The sequence below is a fragment of the Macrobrachium rosenbergii genome, chromosome 5, assembly GCF_040412425.1.
Source record: "Macrobrachium rosenbergii isolate ZJJX-2024 chromosome 5, ASM4041242v1, whole genome shotgun sequence".
In the NCBI taxonomy this organism is placed as follows: Eukaryota; Metazoa; Arthropoda; class Malacostraca; order Decapoda; family Palaemonidae; genus Macrobrachium; species Macrobrachium rosenbergii.
The window spans coordinates 20038291-20050840 of record NC_089745.1 but is presented as its reverse complement, the minus strand read 5'-3'; the positions used below and the strand labels follow the sequence as shown (position 1 = coordinate 20050840).

Below are 12550 nucleotides of genomic sequence, written 5' to 3'. Positions count from 1 at the left end.
ATATTTAAATATTTAAATATTTAATTTATAAACATACCACAATATGTTTCATCTTCATCAGACTCATCAGAACATTCAGGATCTCCATCACATGAGTATATGTAGGGGATGCAAAGTCCATTACTGCATTCAAACTGATCAGATGAACAGTTAGCAACCCGTACAGCACAGCGACGGCCATCAGGCAGAATCATCCGCCCCGGAGAGCACCGACAAACTACTTGAGCGCGTTCATCTAATGTACAGATATCTTCACAGCCTCCATTAAAAACTCTACATGGACTAGCATCACCTGGAAAAATCAAGATCACCTGAATAATGGGTGAATAAAAAGAGATAAAATAAAACATGTTAAACAACTCTTCTTGAGTACGACACTGAGGCACCAGTTCATGTTCATATGTCCAATAGTGTTAAAAGGTATATTCTTGGATTATGTTCATTTATGATACTGAACAACCCGGGATCATGAATGGGAAAGGATTGTTTGTTGATTTCAAGTTTTTTAAGCAAAATAGTCCTTTGAATAACTTATGTCGACAAAAGATGTACATATTCCAGCTTCACATACAAAGCCCTGTAAGGGGTACCACTTACACAGTACTTTGAGTGCTACATAGTATAGGGTACTAAAGGTTCTTTGTTGCATCCCTTCAGCTCCAGCTTCATTGCTTTCTGGTTTTACTTTCCATCCATTTGCTTTGGTCTTTTCCTACTTAACTGTGCAACATCAAGTTTACCTTGCTTCAATTCTCACCTCTTATTTAGGAACAAATCCTATGGCTAAGCATTATCAATGTGACTCAGCAGCCTTGTTAAACTACTTTATCAGAATAACAATTATAATTAACACTGTATGAATAAAGCCAGTGCAAATTACCGACAATCCAGCAAGAATAGAAGTGTGAATACATAAAACTGTCTATGCCAGGTTCACTTTTTGCAGCTTGACATATGTCACTGCAATAAGAAATACAGCACAGCTAAGTGCATATGACAAAAGTATTAACAAGAGTGTATGTTTCAGTGAAAGTGTGAGGCAACAGGGTACACAATTTCAATTAGAAATAATGACAGGCAAGACAACTTTTAGCATAATTGATTTTAAAAAACTAATGTTATTGTAAGGTCTTCCAGCTCAACTCTGGAGCATCACTTGCAAATCCAGCCTCTTTTGACTATTATAAGGCAGTTACCCACACCACTAAGTTGAAATTCGTGTTTAATTGCGCCATAACCAACTTGAGCCGTATCTTAAATGCAGCCAGCATTGTGTGGGGAACTTGACTGATTGTCTGACTTTGAGAGATTATATCTTTTAACATCTAAAATGTAAGTAGTTAAACATTGCTTATAAAAGTTTTCCTGAAATATTAACTGCTGTACTGTACTTGAAGAGCAAAATCATTTTTCATTATATAAATACTGTATATGTTCTACAACCACACCAGGAAAAGTCATTTCTCTGTTTACTGTAAGCCATTTGCATGAAATAAGTCTATTAATAATATTAATAAGGCTATTCATGATTAATGGGTTTGTATGAAATACTTATCTAATTGTAGCAACATTTTACTTTGAAAATTCTGTCTAGTGTCCCTGAAACCAGTTCTCTACCTCAATATAATGTTTTTGCAAGAGATTACAATATGACCAAAGTTTTATTGCAGGAATCATTTTTAAAATCTTACCATATCAAATGTTCAGGATAGGATTTGAGCACTGAGTAACCATTAAAATATAGGAATCCTCAGTGCCAGATGTGACTCAAAATGGACTTCCATAAGTAACTATGATTACACAGTGGTGGGATAGTATTCAAAAACCACCATTATTTATCTAACATGTGAATAATGATAAGAGGTCTGAGTTGGTTACAAGAGCAGTAGGTCTCTTTACAGATAAATTATTATACTAGTAAATAATCATTATTCAACATTTAATTGTATTACAGGTTACAGTGGCCCCCGTTTTTACGCGTTTCACATTTTCGCATATAATTTTGCTGTGGACTTTTGTGGAACACATCATTCACTTGTCCGCGGGAAATTTCACTAATTTGTGGATTTTTCTTTCGGCCGTATCTCTAAAATGATCACAATTCACTTTAACAAAGTGTATTCACTAATTACTATATTTTTTCATTAAAATATATGAATACTGAGAGAGAGAGAGAGAGAGAGAGAGAGAGAGAGAGAGAGAGAGAGAGAGAGAGAGAGAGAGAGAGAGAGAGAGAGAGAGAGAGAGAGAACAACGGCAAAAGAATTTTTTAATAAATTTATGGGAGATGGTGAGACTAACCACATTTGTATGATAAATAAATGATTTATCTAATAATAAGTACTAATACTGTAATCAGATATTAATAATAATAATAATATTAGGAAAAAGACCTTCTTTAATACAAGTTTTGTTAAACAAAATGGCAGTTTCAACAGCATTTATTTTATATAGTAAACGCTCAATTCGTCTTATTAATTGTTTTCTTGCGCTGGAATGGTTGCAAGTAATTGACCAATATTCATATCCGGTGGTTTAGTGATGTGTAGGAGGTAGTTCTCGTTGAATGTCAACTAGTTTCGCCCTCCTCGTTAGGGGATCATTCAGGACAGGATCGCAGGATGCAATGACTGTAATGCATAGATTTTTCGTCTTTTATCCGTGCTTGTTGGATTGTGGACTTGGTTGCTTCATTTTTCATTGGCCTATCCAGCCATGACGTCATTGGAAGGGCGGTTCCTGATTGGCTGTCTTCTCCGCGATCTAAGCCTACTGCTGATCAGCGATGGTGCGATTTCTCGAGGAAGGCGGGTTAACCGACCATTCATGAGGTGAAGGGCAGTGCCTCTGCCTCCCTCAGGAGTTGGAAGGGCGTCCTCGGGGCGAGGGTTTAAGTTGTCCTCGACGTTGGGGCGTCTTTGGGTCGTAGGTGGGTGCGAGGGGCAATCTTGCAGGTCATCCTCGGGGTGAGATCTCACTAGGCGATCACCCTAGGTGCTCTGGAGGTCATCCTCGAGGGGCGTAGGTTGGGATGCGGGTCTTGCCTGGGTGTCCTCGTCTTTCCTGACGGCTGTAGGGAGAAGGAAGGTCTCCTGAGTTACATTAAGGCTCGGTTTTTCCTTCCCTATGTGGAGCACCTCTAGGATGCAAAGATGACGAAGGTCGGGGGCGTTGTCAATAATCTCGAAATGTCCGACAATGTCGCTGCGGCAGATCCTCTGGTTGTGGGCAGTCTTCCAGTGATTAAAGATGGTTCCCTCCTGGGCATGGCAGGAGATCCATTTGGAGAGGCGCATGGATGTCATACCGATGTAAGTTCCAAGGATGCCCCGATGTTCATAGTCTGGATAAGGAATTAGTTTCTTGAAATACTAATTTTATTGCATAAAATAAATGGAAGTTAAAAGTGGTGTTTGATCACCATAGAGTTTCTGCAAATCAGGATTTGTCATGCTCTTGTGTAGAATCCCGCTACGCCTTTAGAACAACGAAGACTCTACACGAGAATACGACAAATCCTGATTTCCAGAAACTATTGTGATCAAACGCCACTTTTAATTTCCATTTATTTTATGCAATAAAATTAGTATTTCAAGAAACCAATTCCTTAGCCAGACTATGAACATCGGCCAGTTATTAGCAAATATCAGCCCAGACGAGAAGAAAACAATAAGAAGAACTGAGAAGACCAAATATAAAGTCAATTCCACTGATGCTGCCACTCTCTTTAACAAAACTTTCTTGAAAGAGCATCTATTACCTTCATATATTATTATTATTATTGTTATTATTATTATTATTATTATTATTACATTGCCCATCTGATGGTTAATAAAACAGCTACAAATGATACTTAAAAATCTCTCTCTCTCTCTCTCTCTCTCTCTCTCTCTCTCTCTCTCTCTCTCTCTCTCTCTCTCTCTCTCTCTCTCTCTCTCTCTCGTACGTATATATTTTTAAGGGTAAAATGTTTAAGATGACTGAAATGATATTAATATCATTTCCATGATTAATAACAACTTACTGTAGTAAATAATTTTTTTATTATAAATGTATCTTTACATAATCATGAAAATACTAACATGACATAATTAATAAACCTAGCATTCTGTTTGGAGGTATGTACATGCCCCATCGATCTAAACTACCCTTGTATTTTAGATATGCTCTATACAATAGTACTATCCTAAAATACGTACCTGTACAGTAAATATAATTTCAAAATCATCTTACAACGCAGGAAAATATACATAAAATATACCCCAGTGCATTACATACTATATGAGCAGAATGATGCGCAAAGTTATGTAGGCCAAATAAAACATGCATGTCTGAATGATAGGGGATACTTAAAAGTAACAGTTATTAGGCTTGAACTTAATTTTTCAACATGACTTTGAAATGATATTAGGGTGTTCTAGTCTGAAGTATATTTTTGTTTGAACTGTCAAGTTTGGTGATGAACTGTTAAAATAGGCAGTGGTAATCATTTTAGGGAAATTAGGGGTGTATATAGCATACTTCAGAGTAACAGTAGTAGGAAAGTACTGTAATATAAGGTTACTCTGGGTGTTTTGGGATGATGATTTAGGGTGAATTTTTGTTTAAAATATTAAATTGTTTTAGTATGATAATTTAAGGTATATTTTTGTTTGAGCTATCAAATTAAGCAGTAAAATGTTAAAATAGGCAGTTATAAGCATTTTAGTTTAAGGGGTACAAGGTATTTGGCAGTTATAAGCCAGTTATAAGTGTTTTTAGAGGAGATTTTTGCATTTCCACAGTAGGTTCTGGAATCGATTCCCGTGTAAAAAATGGGGGAGCACTGTATTGCCAATAAAGAATATACCTTACTGGCTAGCATGCAAACGAGCAGTGAATGGTTTGTATTACCCATGAATGCTCAATAAAACAAGATGCACTTACAATTATTTGTATCATTTGCAACTGCGACAATGCCCATGAGCCGTGTAACTCCCGTCTTGAGTTTAACAACATCATCAGCTGTATACTTATTTGCACGAACAACTGCATGCAGAACCCAATCCGTCCAAAACAGATAGTCCCCATATATTGCCAAATCAAAAGGATGACTTGGTACATTTTTTAAAAGACTCTGTAAAAAAAAAAAACATATATCAATGGAAACATAGTAAAAACTGTTATGACAACACTACATAAGTACTATTATAACTTAAATATAACAAATATAATCATGATAAAAAGATAAACATATAGAAGTCATACATCAGTATGATTCAGCAAAATATTCAAGAGCTAACAACTGATAGAAAGTGAAGGGGAAAAACCATTCTTATTTATCTATTTATTCACTAATTCAATTTTTGGTTATGGTTGTAAATAGCCTTCAAGATTTTTCAACACTAGCCTATCATACTTACAACTGCAGCCTCTAATGTCTACAGTCTTTTGTCCTCTAAAACCAAGAAGAGCCATTGTTCACTCATGCACCATCAGGACCATTCAGTAGGAACCAACTAACCTCTCTACTGTTCATTTAGGCTGAATGTGAAGCATCAAGAAACAAAACGTTGTGAAGAGGGAGAGCAATCTGCGATTTCTGGGATTGTACAAAAACACTACTTTTATGTTTTTGAAACTTTATTTTATCAGAACCCCTTCAATCATATTATGCTAAATAGGTTGTCCCTGGAGGAATAGTCTTGGGGATAGTCAGATGGGAACTACGGTACTTTATCTCGTGTGTGGGATTGCTGAAGCTAAAGTGACTCAGGTGCAGAGAATGCCTTCTCTTCCTCTGACTAGCAGTAGTGATCGGAGCAAATGAGGATGGATTATTACTAGGAAATGGGGGAGGATAATTGCCAGGCTGTAGCAGAGTCTTCCCATTCAAATATATGTCCTCTTTTCCAGCAAGCACCCAAGGGTAAACAGTATCCATCAGTGAGTTCAACTGATCTCTTCAGAATAGCTAGCAATACAGCAGCAGTCACAGTCAATTGACCTAAACGAAGTGATCCCAGTTAGTTGAGAAATGTCTAGAGCGATCACAGTGGTTTCTGCTAAGACAGTCGATAATCTCCCTAGGCCCTGAGTACACCTCAGTTTGAACCACGACATGAGTAGGACCCAGAGATGGAGACGATCTTGGGTAACTGATGATGGAAAACTGAATATCATTTATCTTGGTTGCAGAAGATCTACTGGCACAGCCACAGGGAGAGACAGTACAAGTGGGGCAACCATAGACTCACTGGCATCAGAAACAGTATGCAAGGTAGGACCAGCCAACAGAGTCAGCATGAGTAAAGCAGATGACCCAGCAACATCAATAGGTAAATGGAGCAGACAGCCTCAGAAAAAGCAAGCCAAAACAACGCCACTGGAATAAAAGGAGCAACATAAACAGCAGTTGCAACAGAAGCTGCTGAAGCAGATGAAGTAGCAGGTGCAGCAGGTAGAGCAGAAACTGCAGATGCTGCAGCTGTAACACACAGAGGCACGGCAAAGGCCATAAGCATCTAAGGCTGCAGGAGTACCAAGCAAATTGGGAGCAGTAGGCAGAGCAGGCAAAGCATGAGGCCCTACAACAAAAGAGACAGCAGAATGAACAAAAGGACACCAAAGAAATCACTTGGTGAAGGTTGTCTCGAATAACTCCAGACAGATGAGATGGACTCCTACAGCTGTGAAAAGACGTCCCTTGACACCAAATCATCCATAGTAGGCAGTGCAGGGGATAAAGGACAAGAAAGAAACAGTCAAAGCCTGGTCAATAGACAAAGTAGATACTTGTGTAACAGCAGGAAAAGGGTGGGCCAGAGCAGATAAGTGAGCAGATATGATAGAGGACAATGATACATCACTAGATGATTGATTGTGCTTCACCTTAAAACTTTGAAAGAACAATTACGTACATAAAAAGAACGCACTCATAAACAAAACATCTACAAAACAATGTAAAATTGCTTGATGCCCTTTTAATCCTACAATTCCTGAGCCTGACTTAAGCTTAGTATTGTCCATTTTAATGTTACATTATGTGGAATGCTCATGTATTACAATGTTAGTTTATTCTGTAAAAATAAAATATATTTAACATTAGAATATACTGTTACAATAATACAATACATGAAAAAATCAGATATAAAATGTTTAAATGATATCTATATCTATTACATTAAGGACTGGCAGAATACGAAATATGTGTGATATCTTATAAAGGTTACAACTGTTGGAGGAAAGATGTAAGCTTGTTTTTTCTGAGCTCCACTTATCTAGTTACTTTTTATAATGTATGTACCAGTAATGACAAATCCAGCAAGCTGTTGAACACAGTTAACTAATTCATCAATACTTGCAGGAATGCTATCAAAAAAATGCACCTAAATGTATACACTGCATGTACACATTTAGGTGCGTTTGCCTAATTATTTCATAAATTAGTGCATTTACCTACTGATTTCATACAGAGTGAGTAGCTACCATTTTATACGCTCATTTTGGTTATCTCCACATCAAAAATCTAGTAGGCATTTCATCCAAGTCTTTGTAAATCAATGTGTGTACAGGGTTTATTAAAGGCATATTACAGCAATATTGTTATTTATTCAGTAAGAGAAAATTTGCAAAATCCTTGTGCTGTGCAAAATTTGTCACAAGCTACTTGAGCTTAGGCTACCAAAAATCACTATCACTGGCTGAAACAATGGGTACATATACGGTGCTCTGTATTTACTGATATGCACAATATTAATCAATCTCACTTTATTAATGGATAATATCCTCACTGAAACTTGGCATAAAATAAGAATAAAAATACAAGAGAGAAAGAGGGAGTTAACAGTACAATCATATGGATGCTTGTGGGAGTGCAATTTAATGTAGCTAACAAATCAACGGAGAACAAATAAATTTATTCACTATAGTATTCATGACAGCATATTTATATATTACAATTAAAACAACTGAATTTAAATGTAAATGTTCTCACTTGATATGTAGATTACATGTAAATTATAGCTTCTGTAAGCAATTGTATGACTGTCTGCTGTTAGTTTGTTTACTCCCTCTTTCACCCTTGCATTATCTACTGTCAAATTAATACACATTAAAATGTGATCAATATTATTATGTATAATAGTAAATACAGTGCATTACATATTCACCCAAGGTTTCAACCAATGGTATATAACAGCCTAAGCTGAAGTAAATTAAATGCTTTGGACAGTGTAAAGATCTTGTAAAATTTCATTATGCAACACCAAATAAATAACAGTATGCTGTAGTATATCTTTAACGAGTCCTGGACACACACACACACACACACACACAGATTTGGATGGAATGTTCATTATATTTTTATGTGATATACCAAAATGGTATATGCACAAGACGGTAGCAACTTGGTCATTATAAAATTATCAGAGAGATGCACATGCATACATTCAGTGCATGCAAATTTAAAAGCTTACAAGACCCTCCTCAAAAACTACAATGAAATAATGGTACATAACAAGAGAAGGAAGAAATAATGAGACAGATTTTCACACAGTTACTACACTGGCTCTGGAGTACCATGTAGCTAACACTATTGGGTCTAGGGTCTTAGTTTCTTAATGGATTTCATTACTAATCAGGAGGACAGACCCCCTTAACTGTCCATTAAGTTAAAGTGCCATTGTTTATTCGCCATTTCCAAAGACAATGTAGTCAGATACTTGATTAACTTTATTTCTCATTCAATGTAAACTAAAGTACTACCAGTATTTCACTCAAGTGCACACTGCACCATTAGTTACCTATTACATGCTTAACTTACACATTGTAATGAGCCCACAAACATAGCAAAATTCAATGTTCTTAGCCTTATTTCATTGTAAATTTTATCATATAATTACTGTATTATTCACATTTCTCAGTAAAGAGTAACGATACATTATCACCATTTCTGTATTTACTTTATCAAAAGTAAGTTCTAAATCAATAAAAAAACTTGGCAAGTTGCAGTACAATACTCGCAATAAGTAACCTAGAAAAACACCTCATTATTATAAATAAAGAGAAGAATGACTTACAAATCTGTCTGATCCATCCAAGTTGCATCTTTCAATCTTGTCCAACCTTGCATCAGCCCAATACAACTTCTGTGCCTTATGATCAATAGCCAGGCCATTAGGCATGCGGATTTGAGTGGTTATGATCGATTCAACACGCATTCCACTAACAAGAGAACGTTGAATCGACGGGGCCTCAGAATTCCAGTTAGTCCAGAAAATCAAACTGAAATAAATATAAAAGTATTCTATGAAAATACTATAAATAATATTAATCAACAGTAAGTCTTCATTATGTATCATACCTCATTCATAGTAAAATTACAATACATATTTTCACCTTATGACCAGTTCACTGGAACCTAACCCTATCAAAATTTGAGGAATGTCTCATAAGTATTTGTGGGAGCAATTATTCAACTGGGGTGTTTGACCTTACATTTTCATTTTCTCTTATTTACCCTTATTTATTCTCAAGGCATTTTAAGTAAGGATATTATAAGTAAGTAAATAAACAGCTATTGTCACAAACATATGATTACTGTAACTTTTTATTATAAATTTATTTTAAGCAAGCAAGAGCCTACATGATTTATTTTAAAATTCTGCTAATTTCCCAAGATTAACTTCCTTTTCTTCTTTCACTTGCAAACTCTTGTCAGATTTCTTCATAAAAACCTATTCATTATCATGAAAGCATATGAAATTCTTTAGTCCCTTCAAAGACAAAAATCTAAAGTGAAATTTAGCCAACAGAACTGTGCATGCACGAGTGGATCCCAGAATGTCAAGTGGGATTGTATGAAAAATTTTTTTGTTTCCACCAAATTATATTTGATTGTAACCCTACCAAAACTGAAAATTCTTGCTTACAGCAAGAACTTTCAATTTTGGTGGAATATATCAAGCTGCTGAAAACCCAAGCATATCACAGACTCAGACTAAAGTATCAAGAAGTGTGGCACTATATGTAAAAATCTTTGTAGTTCATGAATTTCAAAAAGTTACAATTAGTCATCCTCATCATAAACATTTATACATCATTTTTCACTTTATGGGACTAGTATATGTGAATTGGGTTTGCTCCAGTTTCCCTGTCCTGTGGAATTTCTGCCTTAACTCCCATTAGGCCTAGGCCATCATCTATCCCCTTTTATGCATAATTTCCTGGAGCTCCCTATAGGTCATTATCCTGCTACTTCCACGTCTACTACTTTTCTGACTAACTGTTCCTCAACCCTTTCCATCATGTGTTCAAACCATTTTATTTTCTGGGATCTCACTTTACTTTTTAGCCACTGGACACCACATCTCTCCCCTACTACCTTATTTACAGTACAGTACAATTTTCCCACAGCATTATGGGCAAGAATCTCATCACAGACATAAGTCTACATCAGATAGAATGAATTAACTAGCTTATGAACTAATATGTTTATGAGCTGACATGGGTATCAGCTGATCTGCGTACAAGGTAACCTGAGTACACATTAACACAGTAGGAACTATATCTCATGTGTCAGGCCACCTTATGGGTATGTACTCATCATATGATCATGAAGTACCTTTGAGGCTGTCAGTTCACCAGTACTGATCCAACACCATGAAAAGTTTGACACAGTTTGACATATCTCTAAATGATTTTGCAAGTGATAAAATTTGCTATCAATGTCACCCTCCATGTCCTATGATTTCAGATTCAGATATATATTGCAATCTAAAAGTCAATCAGTAGAATATGAGAGAAAAAATAAAAGGGGATGGATATCTGAACTCAAGGTGCAATAAAAATTTTAAAAAATTCTGAAGGGAGTTATAATCTCAGATGCTCTCTATCCACCTTATGACACTACATGTCTAGCACTACAGTAGCTGACCTATGCAAAAAATGAAAAGTAAATGACTAAAATGTCCTTCATCAGTAAAAAAAAAAAATTTAAGTAGTTAACTTACAGGTCACAGCTATCAACAACAATGCCTCTCGGCTTGTCATTTTGCTCTAGGTGTACAATTTTCTCTACAGTCTGGGTGCGTGATGGATCAACACTCATTCTGTTTATAGACGCATCACTCTGACAAGTCCAATAGAGATCCCGTTCTCTTTCTTCAAAAGCCAGTCCTTCTACTGATCCTTGTTCTGGAAAAGAAAAAACTGTGATAACCAAGCATGAATGAAGGCAGTTCCAAAAGCTCCTTGATAACCAAACTGTAATTATTGCTTCACAGTATGTATGACTGTTCTACTTGGCGTTGTCCATATTGGAGCATCTCAAAATTTCCCTATTCACCTTTTTTTGTGGGGGGGGGGGACTAAAATGTTCACTGACAGTAGATAAAATTTCTACCAAACTTCTTATGCTGTGCCTAATCTAGCAATGACATGAAATCTTAACTAAGTTACATTCAATCCTTTTACGCAACAAACAAAAAATATAACAAGACCAGCACTATAAAATACTGAGGCTATTAGTTACAATTAAATTCTAAGTTAATAAGCATGAAGCTAAAATGATGGGAAAGGACTGAATACAATGTAAGTAACATCTTTAAAATTTTTCCATCATACTGTACTTATATTCCGAATATTATCAGCAAAAATTTACTATATGCTACACAGAAGCTCAAATGAAACTTGCAAGACCTTTTCACAATTCTCAACTTACTTTCTACTAATAAAGAATGGCCACTTCCATTGAAAAAGACTGTATTGATGCTGCCTCGCTGAATATCTGAGTAGAAGATTCGTTGATTGGTATAGTCAAACGTTAGACTTATAGCATTCTTCATAATATCTGATGTAATCTTCTTTAAAGGAGTGTTTGGATTGTCTTCATCAAACATGTGAAGACTGTCAATGCTTGTGATACTTGAATACAACAGGAAGGCCTCATATTCTGAGGAAAAATTTTTATAAAAATATCAATTAATAAGTACGTATCATATTTGCACAAAAGACTTAAAAGAATATGGTTACAATACACAAGAAAAGATGCCATATTGCCATACAAAACTGGAATAAAAACAAAAATATAAGGTCTTTCTCTTAGTTTTCTCATAAACACTTTCTAGTTATTATTGCTTCTACCACAACTCAAAATGTGTAAAATTCATATGCAATAAAATTAAAATAACATAAAATAACAAATACAAGTAATTAAAAAAAATATGAAACTATAAATCCATAAACAGAAGTAAAAAAGCAAGGCTGCCTAAAGATGATTGTTGCACTCCAAATACCCCATAAGGCAAGTAGTATTTATTATCTTTTCCACTATTTCCACTATCTTACCAAGACATTATGTTAGGGCTATGGATTGACAGCTAAGAGCCAACAAGCTATCTTTTCCCGGTTTTACAAAGGGAAGTACTTTTGCATTTTTCAAACATGGGGATAGATGTGTTTTATTATACAATACTTAAGAAAAACAGTTGGAACACAATGGAGCATACTTTATCATGGCATATGGAATGTTATCTAGGCTAGGAGCTGAATCTTTTGAATTTCCCAAGGC

The 12550-nt window shown here is 35.6% G+C and overlaps 1 protein-coding gene across 1 annotated transcript in view; it reads right to left on the bottom strand.

The window, feature by feature from the left end:
• Positions 1-12550, bottom strand: part of LOC136838573 (low-density lipoprotein receptor-related protein 1-like) — a 496729-nt gene that overhangs the window by 254729 nt on the left and 229450 nt on the right. Inside the window, 5 exon segments of the mRNA XM_067103732.1 lie at positions 38-292; positions 4927-5116; positions 9060-9264; positions 10992-11175; positions 11702-11932. Of these exon segments, the coding sequence (XP_066959833.1) occupies positions 38-292; positions 4927-5116; positions 9060-9264; positions 10992-11175; positions 11702-11932 (1065 nt within the window).